This window comes from Neoarius graeffei, chromosome 8 (assembly GCF_027579695.1).
Source record: "Neoarius graeffei isolate fNeoGra1 chromosome 8, fNeoGra1.pri, whole genome shotgun sequence".
NCBI classification, from domain to species: domain Eukaryota; kingdom Metazoa; phylum Chordata; class Actinopteri; order Siluriformes; family Ariidae; genus Neoarius; species Neoarius graeffei.
Window position 1 is genome coordinate 47,661,950 of NC_083576.1, and position 24,588 is coordinate 47,686,537.

At 41.7% G+C, this 24,588-nt stretch overlaps 1 protein-coding gene across 1 annotated transcript in view; it reads right to left on the reverse strand.

Annotated features, from left to right (window-relative positions):
- Positions 1–2,095: 2,095 nt before the first annotated feature.
- Positions 2,096–24,588, reverse strand: part of zdhhc9 (zinc finger DHHC-type palmitoyltransferase 9) — a 74,780-nt gene continuing 52,287 nt past the window's right edge. Inside the window, exons 4-9 of the mRNA XM_060927701.1 lie at positions 12,478–12,615; positions 12,244–12,292; positions 11,662–11,764; positions 6,333–6,436; positions 6,081–6,186; positions 2,096–4,902 (exon numbers count right to left, since the gene is read on the reverse strand). Coding sequence (XP_060783684.1) covers positions 4,726–4,902; positions 6,081–6,186; positions 6,333–6,436; positions 11,662–11,764; positions 12,244–12,292; positions 12,478–12,615 — 677 coding nt within the window. The 3' untranslated portion in view covers positions 2,096–4,725. The remainder of the gene's footprint in view (positions 4,903–6,080; positions 6,187–6,332; positions 6,437–11,661; positions 11,765–12,243; positions 12,293–12,477; positions 12,616–24,588) is intronic.

Here is a 24,588-nt window from a genome sequence, read left to right on the forward strand (position 1 = left end):
TGTCTTGTTGGTTTTCCTGAAAATTGAAAATTTGCCAGTAAACGTAGGTATAAGTTAAGCGTACCTCGTCGGACAACTGAGTGTATTTATTAATACAGTGCTGAGCGTAAATGAGCACGCCCCCTTTGAAAAGTAACATTTTAAACAATATCTCAATGAACACAAACAATTTCCAAAATGTTGACAAGACAAAGTTTAATATAACATCTGTTTAACTTATAACAGGAAAAAGTAAGGTTAATAATATAACTCAGATTACACATTTTTCAGTTTTACTCAACTTAGGGTGGTGCAAAAATGAGTATACCCCACAACAAAAACTATTACATCTAGTACTTTGTATGGCCTCCATGATTTTTAATGACAGCACCAAGTCTTCTAGGCATGGAATGAACAAGTTGGCGACATTTTGCAACATCAATCTTTTTCCATTCTTCAACAATGACCTCTTTTAGTGACTGGATGCTGGATGGAGAGTGATGCTCAAGTTGTCACTTCAGAATTCCCCATAGGTGTTCGATTAGGTTCAGATCAGGAGACATACTTGGCCACTGAATCACTTTCACCCTGTTCTTCTTCAGAAATCCAACCGTGGCCTTAGGTGGCACGTAGTGATGATAGCATCTTCTCTTTCAGTATAGAGCAATACATCTGTGAATTCATGATGCCATCAATGAGATGCAGCTCCCCGACGGCAGCAGCACTCATGCAGCCCCACATAAGGACACTGCCACCACCATGTTTCACTGTAGGCACCATGCGTTTTTCTTTGTATTCCTCACCTTTGCGACGCCATACAGTTTTGAAGCCATCAGTTCCAAAAACATTTATCTTGGTCTCATCACTCCAGAGTATAGAGTCCCAGTAGTCTTCATCCTTGTCAGCATGGGCCCTGGCAGACTCTAGGCGGGCTTTTTTGTGCCTGGGCTTTAGGAGAGGCTTCTTTCGTGGACGGCATCCATGCATGCCATTCCTCTGCAGCGTTTGCCGTATTGTGTCACAGGAAATAGTCACCCCAGTTTGGCTTTCTACTTCTTTAGATAACTGCAGTCAACTTGCATGCCGATTTTCTTCAACCCTTCTCATCAGAAGACGCTCCTGTCAAGGTGTTAACTTCCGTGGACGACCTGGATGTCTCTGTGAGATGGCTGCAGTTCCATCTTTCTTAAATTTTTTTACCACTTTTGCTACAGTATTCTGACTGATAAGTAAAGCTTTGCTGATCTTCTTGTAGCCTTCACCTTTGTGGTGTAAAGAAATTATTTTCTTTGGGGAATTCTGAAGCGATAACTTGAGCATCACTCTCCATCCAGCATCCAGTCACTAAAAGAGGTCATTGTTGAAGAATGGAAAAAGATTGATGTTGCAAAATGTCATCAACTTGTTCATTCCATGCCTAGAAGACTTGGTGCTGTCATTAAAAATCATGGAGGCCAAACAAAGTACTAGATGTAGTAGTTTTTGTTGTGGGGTGTACTCATTTTTGCACCACCCTAATTTGAGTAAAACTAAAAAATGTGTAATCTAAGTTATATTATTAACCTTACTTTTTCCCGTTATAAGTTAAACAGATGTTATATTAAACTTTGTCTTGTCAACATTTTGGAAATTGTTTGTGTTCATTGAGATCTCATCTCATTATCTCTAGCCGCTTTATCCTGTTCTACAGGGTCGCAGGCAAGCTGGAGCCTATCCCAGCTGACTACGGGCGAAAGGCGGGGTACACCCTGGACAAGTCGCCAGGTCATCACAGGGCTGACACATAGACACAGACAACCACTCACACCTACGGTCAATTTAGAGTCACCAGTTAGCCTAACCTGCATGTCTTTGGACTGTGGGGGAAACCGGAGCACCCGGAGGAAACCCACGCGGACACGGGGAGAACATGCAAACTCCGCACAGAAAGGCCCTTGTCGGCCACGGGACTCGAACCCGGACCTTCTTGCTGTGAGGCGACAGCGCTAACCACTACACCACCGTGCAGCCCTGTTCACTGAGATATTGTTTAAAATGTTACTTTTCAAAGGGGGTGTACTCATTTACGCTGAGCACTGTACCAATCAGTTAAAATATATGGACAAGTAAAATATAGTAAGATATAGTATAATTTAATGAACATTCATACAGACACCAATCCAGCATGTAAAAAGAAGTGAAAAGTATGAGATAATCACAGTGTTAATACAACGAAAAATGAACAGAAAGATAATTACCTTGCAATACATTATAGTGTATATATAATACACTGTAAACATATATTTTGAGCAGACCTTAATTTTTGCTAATATTCGGTACATATTAACTCCTACAAGGACTTGGCATTAAGACTGATTGTAGATTGACATATTTCATGTGGTTGATCACTTCAGCTGTCCCACAAAATGAGCACAATGGGTCTAATCATTAAACAAGCAGACCTTCCACAGACAGAAGTGTTGTGCAATCATTTAACGAACTAATCCTTCATACAACTGTTCACAACAACACACTCACCAGAACATGCCGATTCGGTAAGAAGCAACTGATCTTACTACTCTGTACAGCAAATCATTAAGTCGAACTGAACTGAACAATCTTAAAGCCTAATCAGAAAATGGTGCAACTGTCTCCATTAGCAGGACGTTTGCTAACAGAGAGAAATAGTTAAATATTTGTATTACACAATTCAGTAGGTGTAGCATTATTGGTAAGAGTCAAAGGCCTCCACTAAAGTATCACGAAATCCTGCTGCATCAATTGCTAACTGGAGCATAGAAGTACAAGGTCCTACACAAATGTTCCGTATAAATTAAAGAGAAAAATCAAAAGGCATATGAAAACAGTTAGTGTTCTTAAAATCAGGCATTAACATTCAAATGTATGCATTTAAAAAAGAAATTCTTAAAACATTTCTGTGATTGACTTGGCATCTCTAAATGGAGCTCAAGCTGTGGTCATCCATTTACAGTTGAGCTTCAAGCCCTACCACCAGAGACAAATACTGCACTCTCTCTCTCTTCTTTTTATTCATTTGACACCAAGTAGCCTTTGTGTAGTGGTGAGCTCCAAGTGGAATTACACATTAAACCCTCCCTCCCCCCCATCCCATCCCAATCCCACAATCAAGACAAAAAATGCTCTAACTAGCAAAATATATTGCACAGAGTTGAAGATACTGTGAATGTAGTAAATGGTACTTGAATTCGTTCATCATTGTACACCGACAACATTCTTCCACTAGACATTAGCTTAAGCGTACACTAAAGGTGCCTACTCTACCCTACACACAAATAAAATGTGTCAAAGGAAAAGACACTTGCACAGATCACAGAACAGCATGGGTTAAATATGTTGACCACCAAAAGAATCTTGCATATTATATCCCTTTATCTCACTTCCCTAAGTGTTCCCAGTGTTGTAAACACACCAAGTCTGGGTACTGCTTCTCAGCATGAAATTAACAGATGTAGAAAGATTATGAGAAATAAATTCCATCTACTCTGAGGTTTTTGTAAGCAAATATACTGCTCAAAAAAAGTTGCCAAGTCATGGCTGCAAGTGAAGGAAGAGAAGAGGATGACGGTGGTGGCGATGACGACAATGACAACGGTGACGATGGAGGCAATTCTAGGCTGATCTCATTCATTTCATTGATTGTGGTAAGATGGCGAACAATCACAAGGAGAATGATGAGGCATTTTTTTTTCCACTTCCATGTACATTCATGGACGTTCTTTTTACTTTGTGTATCCATAACCTCTTGACATTTTTTAAACTATGTACAGTTACACCATGGCTTGATTTGTTGAAGTTCATATTTTTGCAGGTCAACATTTCATTCGTGTTCTATTTTAAAAGCCATTACTTTAATACTCAGTGTACACAATTTGGGCCGTATAATGAAATGGAAATTGAAGGGTTTCTCTGCAAATGGCCTTATGTTGTCTGAGATAGTGCAGCTTTCAGATAAGGCACTGTTACTAGTGTCTGTCAACAACAGGCCAACATGTATGTACGGATACTTTCACACACGCCTTACATATAGAAAGTGTGTTAGGGTGTCCATCACAGATTGATCTGAAACATTTTGTACTGTACACTGTTCGTGTTGACACTGTTCGAGTTCTCTGTAAAGCGCCACACTTTGGTGAATGATATTTAAGAAAACAAAGACAGGTTTATGTCACTGACCTAGTTCGAATAATGCAAATGATTATCATGGGTATTTGCAAATGGCATCCATTTGGTCCCACTCTGCTGCTGGGACAGAAATTCACCTGTTTGCATGTGTAGTTTGAACATAGGTGGCTGGTTTATGTCTCTCTCGTTTAAAACAATCCTCCATATGTTTGTGTTGCATAGGACCTTTTTCATCAACCGCTGCACAAAATTCTACAGATGTTATTATACGTCAGATCTGATGGAACGCTAATTAATGAAAAATGGCCATCAAGAAATGCTGCTTGAAGGAAAGCATTGCAAGTAGATGATCAGCAAAAGGGTCCATTTTGTGTGTTTTTGCCATGCAGCGTTTTAGAGAAAAAGAGTGAGAGTGCTGTGATACCAACAGAGGCCTTCAACAGTGAGACAGCCAAAGTTGATATGACCTTCACCTGAACATGGACGGTGAGGAACAGATGCTGCTCTGACAATCAGAGTCTCTCTCAGAGCTTGTGGCCCTTTGGATTGTTCCAATATGCATCTTCCTTAATGAAACACCATTCAGAGGTTTGCAGCAGAGATCTAGTGGGCCGATTCTTTGACAACGATGGGGGCAGGGCCAACCTTAGGGGAGAAGTCTCTTGGGCTGGATGGTTTCTCCTCTTTCGGGATGCTGGCGGTGGTTTTCTGGGCAGTGGCAATGCTGGGCTTGGCCTCATCAGGAGTGTGTTCATTGGGAATCAGAGGAGCTGTGGTTTTCTGCCAGGGAGGGAATAATACAGTTAGGGTTGAATATCATTATGTGATAATCATGAAATTTACATGAGGACGCCTCCTTATGTCTGACACACGGCTAAGAATCTTGTGGTGGTTTTGAGATAACGGCCATCATTTCTTCAATCGCGATAACCCTGCAGATTTATTCTTAAAACCTCTTATTCATGCTCTAGTTATTTTCAGATTTGACTACTGTGGCACTTGATCGTGACAGTGCCTCTGCAAAGCATTCAGAATGCTGCTGCTGCTCACATGATGAGCCCCTATCTTACAGTATGTGACCCCAACAGAGGTCACGCCCCTGGCTTTCCCTCACACTCTAGGCAACAAACAGCTCTGCACCACATTATCTATGCACCTGTATGCCAACTTCATTGGACTTGGTGTGTCCTTCTTATTTCCATTACAACAACTCACTACTTCCTGTGTCGTGACTCCTCAGTGGTGTAATGAGCTTCCCATTCATTCCGAGCAGTCTTGCGTCTCTATTCCTTCCACAAGACCTTTCATTTCAACAGTGTCGAAGACACCACTAGAATTTCACTTTCGTATTTCTTATTCTTTTGTACAACTTGCTTGTATTGTTTATTTACTTATGCATTCATTTTTGATCGTTTCTTTTCATAACCAGGTACAGTAGGCTAGTTCGCTTTAGCGCATGCACAATGCAACATTCGTCTCCTGACTCTATCCTTGCAGATTCCCCAGGGGCTTTGCCATTTCTGAACGTTCTCATACAGTATTAAAAATCAACACCACATGAAGGTACTCTGAAACAACCGGAATATAAAGCTGAGGGAGCATTAATGCTTTTATTTTCTTAAGCTCAGTTTGGAGCACAATGCCAAAGCAAAAATGTCAGGGTTTAACTTGAGCTAAAAGGATACTCTAAACTGTAAAAGGTCACTGGAATACATTTTCTGCCTCCCTGAGCACCAAAACCCCCGAAACAACAGATCCCAGTACATCGGAAAAAAACCACCCACACACACTCAAAATTGTAACAGTGTTCAGAATCTTCCGGTGTAGGTCTTACACAAAGCAATGCAAATACTCGAAATGCAGCAGAGGAGTAGATGCTGTGAAGATTCTGCACTCAGAAAACCTGGGACACAATACATGCACACAAAAACACACACATTGTCACCACACACACTTACTGTGTTAGATGGAACAGGAGTGTTTATAGTGGCAGTTGCATCGGAAGCACCAGAAGAAGTGGAGACAGTGGCTTCTTCAGGCATCACTCCTCTTCTGTCCAAAACACTAAAAAGACAGACAGCGAGAGAGACAGTGTCTAAGAGAAAGTGTGTGTGTGCCAAAATATTGACAGAAGAAGCAAGTGAAGTAATGCAAGTTTACACAGAGACTCGATACATATTTAGACGTTTTTTCCACAGTAAAATTCATACCTAGGGTAAGTGGGGCCACAGAGCACCTCACAGCAGTTCTTGATAATGTTCTTGTGACTGTATGGGTTCTGGATACGGTTCTTCCCTGACCATGAGCCTTTTATCTGCGCCACACAGAAACAAAACCCTCATAAATGCTCAGGGGAAAAAATATCAAGCTCCTGACAATCCAATACCTTCACCGACTGCAGTCAGGGCCATACGTATTTGAAGAGGGACACAATTTTCATAAAATTTTCATAATTTCCTCAAGGGAGGAAAGAGCATTTGGTGATGTAAATGGGTTCCTAACTTCAGGCAGCCACTGACTGCAAAGGATTTGCAGTCAGTGTATTAAAAGTATTCAAATATATTTATAATTATGGTATTATTCTAATTAACACCTATGTAGATGCAATATTAATGCAATATTTTTGTTAAAACTCTTTCAATTAAAGCTGAAAGTCATTTCAAATCCATTACGGTGGTGTACAGTGCCAAAATTACAAAAATTGTGTCACTGACCAAATACTTATGAACCCGACTATAGAACTACTCGCACAATCTCAGCGTCTACTGTCAAATCTACTGCATCCAGTGCACTGAATTCAACAGGAGCTTAAACAATCTGCATCTATTTCAGCATTCTTTTCAACGCAATATCCATCAACTACATCTGGAGCAAATGTGCAGTTACTACAGACAAAAATTCTGATGTTTCCCTGTACGAGGAATAGACTCAAGAATTTTGTCATATGCACACGTTTCCTTGTTTTCTTAGGTTGCATGTTGTCATGGAGGCTTCAGTAGAAAATGAATGATGACAATATTTAAAAAAATTCAAAGTATTCGAAAGTGGCCATGGACCTATTTTACATAATCTTGTGGAAGGCATTTGTAAAATAACAATACGGTAATATAAATATAGGAGATTGCAAACTATGGTTCCAGCAAAATTACATGAGGTGAGGTACGGTGCAACTTAAGGTAATGTGCAAATGAACTAAAGCGGCAGCTACAATTATCAACAGTCCATAATTATCAACACCTTTTCAGATTTACCAATAAAAAACAACTTTACAAAGGTGAGTTTCAGTTACAACAGTTATTATTGGTTAATTAATGAACCGGAAGACCCCCCTCGGCCTTTGACCTTGTCGTCTGATGACACAGCTCATTACCTGAGATGGAATTTTTTTAGCATGATCAGCAATTTGAGGAAAACCCGGACGTTATCATCGCAGGTAAGCGTGGTGGAAAGATCACGGACATGTTCTTACTTCTCAAATTCACCGTATTTCATGATCTCCTTGTCGAAACCTACATTGTTTCTTACTCTTTCATTTGACAGTCGCTGTTTTGTATCTAAACGCGCGTTTGAGAAGTCACGTGAGGTGTCAATAATAGTGATCACTTTCACCGGTGGGCGGCACGGTGGTGTAGTGGTTAGCGCTGTCGCCTCACAGCAAGAAGGTCCTGGGTTCGAGCCCCGGGGCTGGCGAGGGCCTTTCTGTGTGGAGTTTGCATGTTCTCCCCGTGTCCGCGTGGGTTTCCTCCGGGTGCTCCGGTTTCCCCCACAGTCCAAAGACATGCAGGTTAGGTTAACTGGTGACTCTAAATTGACCGTAGGTGTGAATGTGAGTGTGAATGGTTGTCTGTGTCTATGTGTCAGCCCTGTGATGACCTGGCGACTTGTCCAGGGTGTACCCCGCCTTTCGCCCGTAGTCAGCTGGGATAGGCTCCAGCTTGCCTGTGACCCTGTAGAACAGGATAAAGCGGCTACAGATAATGAGATGAGATGAGATTTTAAAAACATTTATCTGTGGAATTTGTTATCTGTCCTTGGCCTTTCATCAGAAGTGAGTTTGGAGTTAATGTGTTTTCCATTCTTTTCTTCTTTCAGTAAGAGGGAAATTAGGCTTGTGAGATATAATGATGTAAATTTAAATGTCTACACAATTTTACATTGCCATGATATACAGTGATGTTTACTCTAATTATATTACCAGACCTGCCAACCTTTACACATTTTGTGTCGGAGCTCTGCAATTTAACAATGATATATATCATCTCATTATCTCTAGCCGCTTTATCCTGTTCTACAGGGTCGCAGGCAAGCTGGAGCCTATCCCAGCTGACTACGGGCGAAAAGCGGGGTATATATATATATATATATATATATATATATATATATATATATATATATATATATATATAGATAGATAGATAGATAGATAGATAGATAGATAGATAGATAGATAGATAGATAGATAGATAGATATATTAGTATGAGTCATCACTCAAATATATGCCAAAAGAACAGCCTGTTTCTTCTCAGCATAATGCAAGATGAACCCATGGACATACAAATCTAGAATCATTTGATGTAGGTGTTTTGATATTAACAGACACCACCTGGAAGCAATGCCCCCTTCTTCCCTCTCACTCTTTAGTGGACTCGTGGCATCTTTACTTTATGTCGTGGTTAACGGAGAATGTTTTGGGTTCCTCAATATGAAATAAAATCTATCAATATATGTTATATACATTAATTAGTGATGCATCTGAACATTTCTGGCTGAAAATGGTCACTTTTTTAGTGCTCAGACATGTTTAACAGTGAAAAATATCAGCCATGTGGACATTAGATAAGCAATTTGTAAAAGGGTTATATCAAGCTATACAGTACCAGGCAAAAGTTTGTACACACCTAATTCAATGCTTTTTTTTCCTTTTATTTTTTATTAAATAAAAGACACTTCATGTCTTAAAGTAATGATGGATGTCATTTCTCTTTACATAGTTGAGTGGTTCTTGACATACTATGGATCATTACAGTTGTGGAATAGGGTTATTTACTGTTTGATCTCAAACGCATTGAGGCGGCAAGAAACTGCACTAATTAACTTTTGACGAGGGGCGGCACGGTGGTGTAGTGGTTAGCGCTGTCGCCTCACAGCAAGAAGGTTCTGGGTTTGAGCCCATTGGCCGACGGAGGCCTTTCTATGTGGAGTTTGAATCTTCTCTCTGTGTCTGCATGGGTTTCCTCCGGGTGCTCCGGTTTCCCCGATAATCCAAAGACATGCAGGTTAGGCTAACTGGTGGCTCTAAATTGACCGTAGGTGTGAATGTGAGTGTGAATGGTTGTTTGTCTCTAGGTGTCAGGCCTGCGATGATCTGGCGACTTGTCCAGGGTGTACCCCGCCTCTCACTCATAGTCAGCTGGGATAGACTCCAGCTTGCTCGCGACCCTGCACAGGATAAGCGGTTACGGATAATGGACAGAACTTTTGACGAGACACACCTGTTAATTGAAAAGCATTCCAGGTGACGACTTCATGAAGCTGGTTAAGATAATGCCAATAGTGTGCAAAGCATCATCAAGGTAAATAGTGGCTACTTTGAAGAATCTAAAATATGAAACATATTTTGCTTTAACACTGTTTTTGTTTACCACATAACTATGTTATTTCATAGTTTTGATGTCTTCAGTATGGTTCTACAATGTAGAAAATAGTCAAAATACAGAAAAACCTATGACGGCATGTCCAAACTTTTGATTCGTACTGTGCTTTTATGTTTTGTTTTGTATTTTTCTTTAATTTTCTTTATTGTAGATTATTGCAGAATCAACCAAAATCCACTATCCAGCTGAGTTTTGGCAATTGCCACTGCCAACAAGAAGTACCGACTTTACAACTGATAATATTACGAGGCCAACAATGGTGGAGATGGTCGAGTTCCTGAGGGTTTTTTTTTTTTTTTAGGATCTGGGTTATCAGTTCTGAATGATTAAAAATAGTTTATCATGATTTTTTTTTAAAAAGTGGTAAATCAATATAGCACAAGTCGAGGGGAAATAAATCACTTAAATGGCTGTCTGTGGTAATCACATATCCAGTACCTCACATACATGGTAGATATACCATATTTAGAGATTCAAAGAATGTTCTTCCAAAGGACTAGAAGAAACCATTCAGGAACTAGAAAAAGGGTGTTCTTTTTTCCTGGATGGAAATTAGGAATGAAGCCAAGGGTTTGATAACAGGATGGAACCTTAATGGTTTCTATTTCCTGTACATCTGCAGTTAAATTAGCAACAGGATTGCTCATGAAAAGACTACAAACGCCAATTGCTTGTCAGTGATAATGAGTAGTAAAAATAGGCTTTGCCCTGTGAGATAAATGTCCAGGCTCAGGTTTGAAGGTGACCGCTGCATCCACCCTGCTTGTTGTGTGCTTGTGAGTCATCTGCCCCATCACCAGCCTGTATTGATATGTCTATTATTAGCTAAATCAAATCGGCATAAACAAAAAAGAGTGACATGAGCCAAGGCAACAGGCAAGAATATCCTCTACTGCAGGGGTGGGCAATTATTTTTTCCATGGGGCCACATGAGAAACAGAAAATTTTGTGGAGGGCCGGACCAAAAGGCTGAACTAAATTCTGCATAATATTAATTGTATTTCTTTATATGAAGCAATAAATAACATTGTTTTTACAAACTGCTAAGACTGGTAAGAGTATGGAAAAAACGAGGTTGCCTTACAAAAAATGTCATTTATTCAATCAAATTTCCCAAAACAATGGTTAACAAAATGTGAGCGTTTGTACCATTTTTTTTCAGTCACATTCACCCCAAAACACAATAAAGACATCACAATATTGTCTTTCTACTCCAAATATCAAGCAAGATATATCATATTATAATAATGATGCCCACATTTGTAGTCTAATCACCTCATTTGGTGTTTTTCGCCGGAGATCGGCTCCGGCGCCTGCTGGTGACGTCACACGATGTGATTGGCTGGACCGTTTGAAGGATGACGTACAAGTTTGTGGTTGGTCTGGACAAATTACGGAAGTAGTTATCGCGGGATTAGATTTCGTGGGATTTCATGTCATTTTCATGTCGCGCGCATTTCGTTTTTGTTGAACACAACTTCAAAATAAAAGCAATGCACATTCAGTCCATGCATGAGGTCAAATTAGAAAATCTGTTTATTTTGTAATTTCTCATTAACCTTACGCGGGCCGGTCAGAATGAACCAAAGGGCCGGATGCGGCCCGCGGGCCGTAAAATGCCCAGGTCTGCTCTACTGGCTCTTTCTTTTCCTGTCTCTCTTCTCTCCATGTCTCATTCTGTATAGTAGCATTATTGTGGTAAACTGTAAACACCCCATCGACCCTTTGGAAAAGGAGTGAGCATGTCAGGAAAGTGGATTCCTCGCTGCATCAGGCCAAGATGACAGCTTCAACACCTCTGAGAGTCTGTATCTTTCCAGTCATGTGACAGGAAACAGGAAGTTACACAAACATTTTCATGCACACTTGATAGATGCCACTCACATCTTCATTCGTGGTTTGGTTGAGGGAAATCAGGTACGTATGGAAGCCAGTCAGTCCCACTACAGACCACAGTGTGAAGAAGCACACAAGCACCTCCACCACAGTAGAACAGACAGTTAAGGAAATAACACACAGGAACACCAATATACTTTGCTTCCTAGGTTGCAGTGCAGGGTCCAATTTGTTCACTAATGACTCATGCACACTGTATTATATGGTGCGTGCTGTTTGTGCTATAGTCATCACTGTACTGCAAACAGCTATAAATAAAGCTTATCAGAGAATTTTCCATTTTACCCAACATCTGGTAATCTCTCTGGGCAGTAAAATAACCACTGAACTCTGATCATTTATAGGCTTAACATCTGAGACTTGTGTGGGATGTGTAAAAGCTTTTATAGAGCTCAAAAAGTGCTGACGTTCAGGGATGAATATCTGCACAAAATACAGTAGTAATAAATCTGTTGATGATCAAAGACAAGCAAAGTACTCAAGAAGACACGAATATTATAGAAGCGTGTCATAATATTCAGAGCTCACGTAAGAGTTTTAATGCAGATTAAGGTCCTGCTGAAAGGATATGTCCCAGGGGTTTCCTTAATAGTGTTCACGAATCCGGAGTCCACTGATCCTGTGGAGTACATGACACAAGTACAAATAGCTTTTGAAATAACAAAATAAGTGAATTGTGACAGCAGCCTGATTATGTACTGTATTTCCTTCCTAAAATTTAACTTCCGTTCAACATGGCCTCTCGATGTTCATGATTTATCTGCACACATGAATGTGAGGATTTCCTTGGCTTTTGGCACTCACGTAGTACAACATGGACGATGTCAAAGGTGAAGATGTAGATGGTAAGGAGGGAGAGAGAGAGTGTAAACAGGTAGAAGTAGCGGTAATTCCTCTTCCCCACACAGTTTCCAACCCATGGGCAGTGATGGTCAAAGCGATCTAGGAGAGAGAGAGAGAGAGAGAGAGAGAGAGAGAGAGAGAGAGAGAGAGAGAGAGAGTGTTCAGTGTTAGATGTACTACTTTGAAGTAATGCTGAGTATCAAGCCAATATTTGCTGGAAGGTATCAGAGTGAATTAGACATACAAACTGCTATAAATTAAAGGAAAATCAACAAATTGCCTTAGTGAGGTACAACAGCAGGAATGAAAGACTCTTGTGTGAGACGCAAAAGCATGAAAGGCATCTAACTATTACTATTTTGTCTATAACCCCAAAAGGAAACACAAAACTATTATTACACGTGAACTTCATTGTACTGCAATGAGAGTATTTCAGCAAAAATAATTCCCTAGCCTGTCCATTTATGACTTCATGACTCAGTTTGAAGATATTTCTGAAAATGTCACCTTTAATCATGTTAACATTGATTAGAGCCTTAATTCATTCTGGTGAGGAGCAGTGAGAAGATTCGGAAAGTCTGTGTGAGTAAATCAGAAATTTTTTTTATATTATATTGTGTTACTATATAGGGCACACTTTAATTGGGGCCCAGCTCTGTTGTGTGACCCCCACCATAATTTCGTTTTCTTATTTTATTTGGTGAAAGTTTAATAAAACCAAACAAAATAAAAGAAGTAAGTAAGTAATGGTTCTGGGGATACAATAGGAAAAATGAGAAAAAAAAGAAAGAAACAAATGATAAATGGAGTAGTAATATAAACTTATTTAAATGTATTTTATTAACTATAATGAACAGATTTTTTAAAATAACAAATAAATAATTATATAGTCCAGAAGAATAATTCTGCTTACTATATAATCAGTTTTTGTATTCAGTTATATACAGTGTCTTGCAAAAGGATTCATCCCCCTTGGTGTTTGTCCTGTTTTGTCGCATTACAAGGTGGAATTAAAATGGATTTTGGGGGGGTTAGTACCATTTGATTTACACAACATGTCTACCACTTTAACCCTCTGGGGTCTGAGGGTATTTTCTGGCACTCTCATGATTTTGGCATGCTCTGATTTCATTGTCAATTTCAACAAATCTAAGCAGTATTTCCAAAGTCATATGACTTTTTTGCATTCAGCACAAGTTCAGCTACAATAATATCAGTGTAGTATATATGTTATGACTATACTTTAACAAAAATAACAGATAAATGAAGATATTGTAAAAAGCAGTTTTAGAACTGCGTTGGAATGTGTGGAAAAAATATGACCTTACCCATTGTGATGAACCGGTTTAGTCACTTGAGGTATTTCTGTTCAGTCTTAGGAATGTATCAAGCACAAAAACGTAAATCTGCTCCATTGATTTGGACAATTAACTGACCATCAAAAAATACATCTCCTATTGTTTTGGGATAAAGGGTTGGCAGTGGGAGGGGTATTCAATGAGAAGAGTAAAAAATTCCATTCCATTCAATGAGAAGAGTGCCACTCCCACTGCCACCTCTTAATCCCATTAGGTCAAGTGATCAAAATGGATCGTTACAATGGGTAAGGTCATGTTTTTTCACACATTCCAACACAGTTCTAAAACTGCTTTTTAAAACATCTTCGTTTATCTGGTATTTGACTTTATTTTGGTATCTGACTCTATTCAGTGTGTCTTGAAATTAACTCGTACTATTTTACTCAGTTCAGAGCCACAACCAACCCTGTTACTCTGTTACATAATTACTCTGTAATTTTGCTCCCACTTCAACTCCAAATTTTACTCTCTAAACTCAAAACAAAGCAAAATTAACTATTTTTTGAGGAAAATACTTTTAACTCTGGAAAAATTGCTCAGTCAATTTTACTTTATATGCACTACAGCGTACGCATATCAACCGATCTGCTCATAATAAATAGAAGAAATATTTACACTTACTCAAGTTGATCTGCGGCTGGATCGAGTCGAAGTAAAAAAAAAAAGGCACCGCTTATCATCAGTGTCGCAGTTCTTAAGATTGAATTGAATCGCTGTCCTGAACCATGAATTGAATCGCTGTCCTGAATCATCTGAAGCGCATAAAATTCACATGCCATCTCCAAGTTCTACCTCCAAACAGATCGCCTAAACTATGGCTGACAGATTTTATCCTGTTTACGGTGGGTGTTTCCACCACGAAACAGAAACCAATCGAAACTGAAAGAGTGAAAGTGATTATCATGCCGTTACTATGGGAATAGTCTTTTATGAATGCGTACGTAGGCGCTCAGTGCTCTGACTCTGGTGTGACTGAGTGAGGTGACAAGTTTTATGTTTCATCTAATTTCGTCTCGTCTTCTTCCGCTTTATCCGGGACCGGGTCGCGGAGGCAGCAGTCTAAGCAGGGAAGCCCAAACTTCCCTTTCCCCAGACACCTCGGCCAGCTCCTCGGGAAGAACACCGAGGCGTTCCCAGGCCAGCCGAGAGACATAGTCCCTCCAGCGTGTCCTGGGTCTTCCCCGGGGCCTCCTCCTGGGGGGACATGCCTGGAACACCTCCCCAGGGAGGCGTCCAGGAGGCATCCGAAAAAGATGCCCAAGCCACCTCAGCTGGTTCCTCTCGATGTGGAGCAGCAGCGGCTCTACTCCGAGCTCCTCCCGAGTGACTGTGCTTCTCACCCTATCTCTAAGGGAGCGCCCAGCCACCCTGCGAAGGAAACTCATTTCGGCCGCTTGTATCCGCGATCTTGTCCTTTCGGTCATTACCCAAAGCTCATGACCATAGGTCATCTAATTTAGGCAATTTAAAAAATATAATATTATTTGGCAGTGGGCACACAGGAAAGTGTAAAGTATAACATTTCTGTCAATATGTTTATCATGCGTGTATGATAAAAACTCAAAGATATTTATCTAAATACATGACCTACTCATTCTAAACCTGCCAAGCTTTGCCAGAGAAGCTCTCGACCCCAGAGGGTTAAAGGTGCAAATTGTTTTTATTGTGACACAAACAATAAATAAGATTTTTTTAAAAAACAGAAATTTAGAGTGTGCATAGGTATTCACCCCCTTTCATATGAAACCCCTAAATAAGAGCTGGTTCAACCAATTCACTTAATCAGTCACATAATTAGTTGATTAAGATCCACTTGTGTGCAGTCAGTGTCACATGATCTGCCACATGATGTCTGTATAAATCAACCTGTTCTGGAAGGACCCTGACTCTGCAACACTACTAAGCAAGCAACATGAAAACCAAGGAGCACTCCAAACAGGTCAGAGACAAAGTTGTGGAGAAGTATAGATCAGGGTTGGGTTATTAAAAAATATCCCAAACTGAATATCCCATGGAGCACCATTACATCCATTATAGCAAAATGGAAAGAATATGTCACCACTACAAACCTGACAAGAGAAGGCCGCCCACCAAAACTTACAGACCGGGCAAGGAGGGCATTAATCAGAGATGCAACAAAGACACCAAAGATAACACTGAAGGAGCTGCAAAGATCCACAGCGGAGATGGGAGTATCTGTCCATAGGACCACTTTAAGCCGTACACTCCACAGAGTAAGGCTTTATGGAAGAGTGGCCAGAAAAAAGGCCATTGCTTAAGAAAACATGTTTGGAGCTTGCTCAACAGCATGTGGCAGATTCCCCAAACACATGGAAGATGATTCTCTGGTCAGTTGAGACGAAAATTGAACTTCTTGGCCATCATGGGAAACGCCATGTGTGGCCCAACACTTCCCATCACCATGAGAACACCATTCCTACAGTGAAGCATGGTGGTGGCAGCACCATGCTGTGGGGATGTTTTTCATTTGCAGGGAAAGGAAAGCTGGTCAGGATTGAAGGAAAGATGGAGGACACTAAATACAGGGCAATTCTGGAGGAAAACCTATCTGAGTCAGCCAGAGGTTTGAGACTAGGATGAAGGTTCACGTTCCAGCAGTACAATGACCCTAAACATGCTGCGAAAGCTACACTGGAGTGGTTTAAAGGGAAACATTTACATGTATTGGAATTGCCTAATCAAAGCCCAGACCTCAATCCAATTGAGAATCTGTGAACTTGAACATTGCTGTACACCAACACATCCCATCTAACTTGAAGGAGTTGGAGCAGTTTTGCCTTGAGGAATGGGCAAAAATCCCAGTGGCTAGATGTGCTAAGCTAATAGAGATGTACCCCAAGAGACTTGCAGGTATAATTGCAGCGAAAGGTGGCTCTACAAAGTATTGACTTTGCACACTCCAGATTTATGGTTTTTTTCATCTTAATTATTGTTTGTGTCACAATAAAAAGAGAATTTTCACCTTTAAAGTTATAGGTATGTTGTGTAAATCAAATGGTGCTAACCCCCCAAAACTCCATTTTAATTCTAGCTTGTAATGCAACAAAACAGGGCAAACACCAAGGGGGATGAATACTGTCACTCACAAGACACTGTATTTGTAATCATTCTTCATGACCGAAAAACTTCCTGTTGGGGATTCCACAGTCATTCGCTGAAACAGAATTAAGATAAAGTGGACATCTTCACAGGCAGTAAAACCTTCTAAAAAGCTTAGTATCTGAAGTGAAAAAGTGAGTATCGGATACATATCAGGTATCAGCCTGTACTCACAGCTCATATACCAGTATCAAATCACAGATAGTAAAAAGGGATCAGTGCATCTCTAGCTCGCAGACTTACTGGAAGCAAATGGTTTCTCTAAAAACTATGAAAGCTCACTTTCATTATGGAGATGCAAACCTGCTCATGTGAAAGACAAACACAACTCTAAAAGCTTCCAGAAGCAGACAATTTAACCTGAAAAAACACACATAATACTTGTCTGCACCTGGGAATGATTAAGAAGAGGAACAAACAAAGAAACACCCTATGGAGCTGAAAAAGACACAAACAACTTCAGCTAAATAGCTCTGTACATTTCTGATCTACATTCTCATCAGCAGATGTGGCCCCTGGGCACCATCGATGGAAGATGGCTGGCTAGTCTGTGTGTGCGTGTGTGTGTGAAACACAGTGCAGCAGGTGCATACCACCCAGACAAATGGCCCTGTGTTCACAATGACTGTGCAAAGAGGGGGGAAAAAAAAAAGCAGTACGCCTTCATGTATTTCCCCACTCACAGCTCATACCTCAGCTCTCGGTATGTATACCTACTGCCTCACCACTCATTAAGTAAGATGTAAGATTAAGTACACATCTCATCTCATTATCTCTGTTCTACAGGGTCGCAGGCAAGCTGGAGCCTATCCCAGCTGACTACGGGTGAAAGGCGGGGCACACCCTGGACAAGTCACCAGGTCATCACAGGGCTGACACATAGACACAGACAACCATTCACACTCACAGTCACACCTACGGTCAATTTAGAGTCACCAGTTAACCGAACCTGCATGTCTTTGGACTGTGGGGGAAACCGGAGCACCCGGAGGAAACCCACGCGGACACGGGGAGAACATGCAAACTGCGCACAGAAAGGCCCTCGCCAGCCACGGGGCTCGAACCCGGACCTTCTTGCTGTGAGGCGACAGCGCTAACCACTACACCACCATGCCGCCCTAAGTACAGCATGTTTCAGTAAATTACAGCAGACACCTTGTTCTACATTCCAGACATTCCAGACCTCAATCGGAGAATAACAGAATGTCAAAAATGAATACAACAAGCAGTACGTGTCCATAACAACCATCCAAGCTAACTACTGCCTGTTTACTCTGCCGCCATGTGGAAGGAGGTAACAGACTACTCAGTCATGCATAACCAGAGTGAGTGACAGATTCTTCCCCAGAGCTGTCAAGCTGCTGGATCCAACTCGCAACTCGCACACACACTGATCTTTAAAACTGTCAAGCTGCTGGTTCACTTCCCACTCACACACACACAGTCCTGGAAATGCTGCAATACTGGAATATTGTTACCCTCTCAATCAATATTGTGCAATGTGTCATTATACCATCAGGACTGGAATGTGCAATGCTAGGTCTGGCTATACAGTAACGCATACACTATATGGCCAAAAGTATGCGGATACCTGACTATCACCTGACCATATGTGCTGATTCCAAAGCCATGGGCATTAACACAGATTTAGCCCTCTTTGCTGCTATAATAAGTAACCTCCACTCTTCTGGGAAGGCTTTCCAATAGATTTTGGAAAGCGGTCTGTGGAGCTGAGCTGTGGGGATTTGTGCTCCTTCAGCCACAAGAGCATTAGTGAGGTCAGGTACTGGCATGCAGTCAATGGTCCGAGTGGTCCCAAAGGTGTTCATTGGGGTTAACTGTCCAGGCAAACTATGTTTTAATGGACCTCACTTTGCATACAGGGAAACTGTCATGATGAAAGATTACACAACAGCCCCGTTTACACTTGGTTTTAAAATGTGTCTTGGGAGATCGGATCACAGTTGCACACCCAAGACACCTTGCCATTTACACCTGTGTGTATCACGCATCTCCAAGCTGACTGCCTACATCTAGAAGGTCAAAGGTTATTTTCTTGTACACCAACCATGTATATCAGTGCTCCTCTCAGTTTTTTCGAGCACTGGAGTGCTGTCACCGAAACAACCACCACATCCAGCACCGACTATGCATTTTCCTGTTACATCCTTAACAGAAACACCATCAGGACACATTCGTGGTTTGAGTAATCAGATCACGATGCGTCTCAGTAGTCATTTACACTTGTATTTAGTGCTGTCCACTTTTGATCCAATCACCCAAGACGCATTTTAAAACCCAGTGTAAACAAGTCCAATGTTACAGCATACAAAGACATTCTAGACAATTGTGTGCTTCCAACTTTGTAGCAAGACCCACATATGGGTGTGATGATTAGATGTCCACATACATGTAAGGCCATGTAGTGTTGTTAAAATAGTTAAAGTGGTTATAATGTGATGGCATGGTGGTGTAGTGGTTAGCATTGTCGCCTCACAGCAAGAAGGTTCTGGGTTTGAGCCCAGTGGCTGACGGGGGCCTTTCTGTGTGGAGTTTGCTTGTTCTCCCCATGTCTGTGTGGGTTTCCTCCGGGTGCTCCAGTTTCCCCCAAAGACATGCAGGTTAGGCTAATTGGTGGCTCTAATGCCGCTTTTCCACTACCAACGCGGCTGAGTTGGGCTGAGCCGTGCCGTGCTGAGTGGGGCTGAGTGGAGCTGAGTGGGGCTGTTGGAGTTGCATTTCGACTACAACCGCGCTGAACCGTGCTGGCTGGAAGTGGGTGGACACATTGGGTGGAGTTAGCGAAAGTGGGTGGACGTCACGTGATGTCATTAGGCAGCGCAAACAGTGACATCAGTGACCTTTTAAGTGGTAGTCTCACGACCCGGATAGTAAACAATAAACATGGGGGACATGGAGTCGTTAGTGTTGCTGGTCTTGGTGCTGTGGCTTGTTGTCACCGACAACGCCAACAGATACTGGCAAGAGCGTATAGATGAGGCGAGGCGCATAAGGATTCAGAAATTCTCGTAATTCGTAATTCTTCTTCTTCCGGGTTTACAGTGTTTACAGATCCCAGCGTGCTCGCGGGGCGTGTGTGGGCATGTGAGGACACTCCTCCTCACCAATCAGTGCACAGGGGAGTGTCTCCTCATGCCCCTAGCCCCACTCAGCTCGGTTGGGCTCACTTCAGCCCTACTCCAAAACCGTGCGAGTTTTGGGTGCTGAGTAAGGCTGAAGCGAGCTGAGTCGTGCTGCTCTGAGGTAGTTGAAACGCAAGCCGTGTCGGGCTGAAGTGAGCTGAAGTGAGCTGACAAAGGGTAGTGGAAAAGGGCCATAAAATGACCATAGGTGTGAATGTGAGTGTGAATGGTTGTTTGTCTCTATGGCTACGTTTACATTAGACCGTATCTGTCTCGTTTTCTTCGCGGATGCACTGTCCGTTTACATTAAACCGCCTGGAAACGCCGGGAAACGGGAATCCGCCAGCGTCCACGTATTCAATCCAGATCGTGTCAGCTCCGGTGCTGTGTAAACATTGAGAATACGCGGATACGCTGTGCTGAGCTCTAGCTGGCGTCTCATTGGACAACGTCACTGTGACATCCACCTTCCTGATTCGCTGGCGTTGGTCATGTGACGCGACTGCTGAAAAACGGCGCGGACTTCCGCCTTGTATCACCTTTCATTAAAGAGTATAAAAGTATGAAAATACTGCAAATACTGATGCAAATACTGCCCATTGTGTAGTTATGATTGTCTTTAGGCTTGCCATCCTTCCACTTGCAAGTGGTAAGTGATATGCGCTGGGATCACACACACAGCGGCTCAGTCCCGAATCACAGCTTGTTCACTTCACTTGCGTGCTCTGTGAGCTGCGCAAGGCCGGAGTGCGCACCCTCCAGAGGGCACTCGCTGTTCAGGGCGGAGTGATTTGGAGCGCAGGATGCCTGCGGAGCCGAGCGTATCCGTGTATTGGTATTGCTGTGTGCACGCAAATCGTGTATTGGTGTTGCTGTGTGCACACTAATCGTTTTAAAAACGTTAATCTGATGATCCGCTGATACGGTCTAATGTAAACATGGGCTATGTGTCAGCCCTGCGACGATCTGGCCAATTGTCCAGGGTGTACCCCGCCTCTCACCCATAGTCAGCTGGGATAGGCTTCAGCTTGCCTGCGAGCCTGCACAACATAAGCGGTTATGGATGGATGGATGGATTATAATGTTTTTTTTTTTTGCACTGTGTGTACTGCCTTACTTCCTGTATTGTAGTATGTATTGTCTTGCCATGTTTATCGCAGCTTTGTTGCTTGTTGCATGAAAGAGAAAGTGAGAAAAGCTTTTCATTATGCTTTAAAGGTAGAATGACAAAGTTTATTCAAATCAAACACACAACTTCAGATTCCATGTTTGTAAACTATGATTTTAAATAATGTTCAAATTGTATAGAAATTTCTGTGAAAGCAAGGGAATGTACACTTTTATATTTCATTTTCACCTGGAAGTGAAAACGTGGGGGATGCCATGGGGGAAGAATGGTTAGAGAAGCAGCTTTGGGACCAAAAGGTCACTGTTTGATTCCCTAGACCAGCAGGAATGGCTGAAGTGTCCTTGACCTTACCCCCAACTGCTCCTCAGGCTGCCCTGGGTATGTTGTATGTTGCTCTGGACAAGAGCGTCTGCTAAATGCCTGTAATGTAATGTACAACCCCAATTCCAAAAAAGTTGGGACAAAGTACAAATTGTAAATAAAAACGGAATGCAATGATGCGGAAGTTTCAAAATTCCATATTTTATTCAGAATAGAACATAGATGACATATCAAATATTTAAACTGAGAAAATGTATCATTTAAAGAGAAAAATTAGGTGATTTTAAATTTCATGACAACACATCTCAAAAAAGTTGGGACAAGGCCATGTTTACCACTGTGAGACATCCCCTTTTCTCTTTACAACAGTCTGTAAACATCTGGGGACTGAGCAGACAAGTTGCTCAAGTTTAGGGATAGGAATGTTAACCCATTCTTGTCTAATGTAGGATTCTAGTTGCTCAACTGTCTTAGGTCTTTTTTGTCGTATCTTCCGTTTAATGATGCGCCAAATGTTTTCTATGGGTGAAAGATCTGGACTGCAGGCTGGCCAGTTCAGTACCCGGACCCTTCTTCTACGCAGCCATGATGCTGTAATTGATGCAGTATGTGGTTTGGCATTGTCATGTTGGAAAATGCAAGGTCTTCCCTGAAAGAGACGTCGTCTGGATGAGAGCATATGTTGCTCTAGAACCTGGATATACCTTTCAGCATTGATGGTGCCTTTCCAGATGTGTAAGCTGCCCATGCCACACGCACTAATGCAACCCCATACCATCAGAGATGCAGGCTTCTGAACTGAGCGCTGATAACAACTTGGGTCGTCCTTCTCCTCTTTAGTCCGAATGACATGGCGTCCCTGATTTCCATAAAGAAATTCAAATTTTGATTCGTCTGACCACAGAACAGTTTTCCACTTTGCCACAGTCCATTTTAAATGAGCCTTGGCCCAGAGAAGACGTCTGCGCTTCTGGATCATGTTTAGATACGGCTTCTTCTTTGAACTATAGAGTTTTAGCTGGCAACGGCGGATGGCACGGTGAATTGTCTTCACAGATAACGTTCTCTGGAAATATTCCTGAGCCCATTTTGTGATTTCCAATACAGAAGCATGCCTGTATGTGATGCAGTGCCGTCTAAGGGCCCGAAGATCACAGGCACCCAGTATGGTTTTCCGGCCTTGGCCCTTACGCACAGAGATTCTTCCAGATTCTCTGAATCTTTTGATGATATTATGCACTGTAGATGATGATATGTTCAAACTCTTTGCAATTTTACACTGTCGAACTCCTTTCTGATATTGCTCCACTATTTGTCGGCGCAGAATTAGTGGGATTGGTGATCCTCTTCCCATCTTTACTTCTGAGAGCCGCTGCCACTCCAAGATGCTCTTTTTATACCCAGTCATGCTAATGACCTATTGCCAATTGACCTAATGAGTTGTAATTTGGTCCTCCAGCTGTTCCTTTTTTGTACCTTTAACTTTTCCAGCCTCTTATTGCCCAGTCCCAACTTTTTTGAGATGTGTTGCTGTCATGAAATTTCAAATGAGCCAATATTTGGCATGAAATTTCAAAATGTCTCACTTTTGACATTTGATATGTTGTCTATGTTCTATTGTGAAAACAATATCAGTTTTTGAAATTTGTAAATTATTGCATTCCGTTTTTATTTACAATTTGTACTTTGTCCCAACTTTTTTGGAATCGGGGTTGTAATAATGTCTGAAAGTAATGATGGACTGTCATTTCTCTTTAATTAGTTGTTAACGTTAATGTAATATAACATTTGAGATGGTATTTAAGCTTAGGCCCACTTTACACGGGGATGGTCTGAAACAAAAACGCAAAAGTCCGTTTTCGTTCTCACTTTTTTCCGCGTCTACACGACCGTTTTCAAGGAGGAAATCTGCGTCTATACGGTGATGCATAAATGTGTGGAATTCACTTGGATGTGCATGCCAGGCGGCTAGGTGGTGCTGTGAAAGACCTCCGCTATGTCTGCACGCATGCGCAACGTCTTCCGTCTTGTCTGATCTGCACATCTGCGCCGCGAAAACTTTGACTACTCTGGCTATGGTAAGTAAGAAAGTAAGTAAAAAAGTAAGAGCATACTATACCCGCCTCTGTTCATTAACGGTATATGTGCAGATTCGGTATAGATGTTCGAAGGACTCCTGGACGTTTATTAAAGCTGCCAGAGCAGCTTGAAGGTCCGTTGGATCGATGTAATCAGACATGCTCTTACTTTTTTACTTACTTTCTTACTTCCCGGGCTGGCATGTACAGTATATGACATATGTATGACGTAAACGCGTACCCGACGTGAGCAGATCCGAGCAGAGTTTCACGTATTGGGTAGTTTAGACGGATATGCAACGGGGGCTGTTTTTAATTTATCCACTCTGGAAGGCGTTTTAAATTTTTTCCGTTTTTCAGCCTCGGAAACGCCGTCCCCGTGTAGACGAAAGGCACTTCCGATAAAAAATTTAGTCGTTTTTACCCGACAGCGTCCTCGTGTAAACGGGCCCTTAAACTGCTTATGCATATCTGTGTGCGACAGCACTTCCAAAACACTTGGGTTTGGTGTGACCAGACTTGAAAATAAATCTACAAAAAAGTACAAACACTTAATTTAATACTTTTAGATTTGTTTTATAAGCATTAAACAGCCACCCCAATCATAGACATAGTATAAACAGAACTACTGAACAAAATTATTCCTAACAAATCAGCCAGACTGAGTTTTTTTTAATCAGTTAACCTCTAATCAAATCCAGAGCACACAACTCAGGCCACATCCACACGACAACGGCAACGTGATGTTATTTAAAAAAAATATCGCCTCCAAATGGGCAACGATCAGTAGAAATCAGGTCCATATGGCAACGCAACGCTTGCTGAAAACGATGCAATACACATGCCACACCTCTAGGGGCGCTGTAAGACGGTCCCTTCGGACACACCAGAACAACCCATACGAAAAAGAACAGTAAAGAACT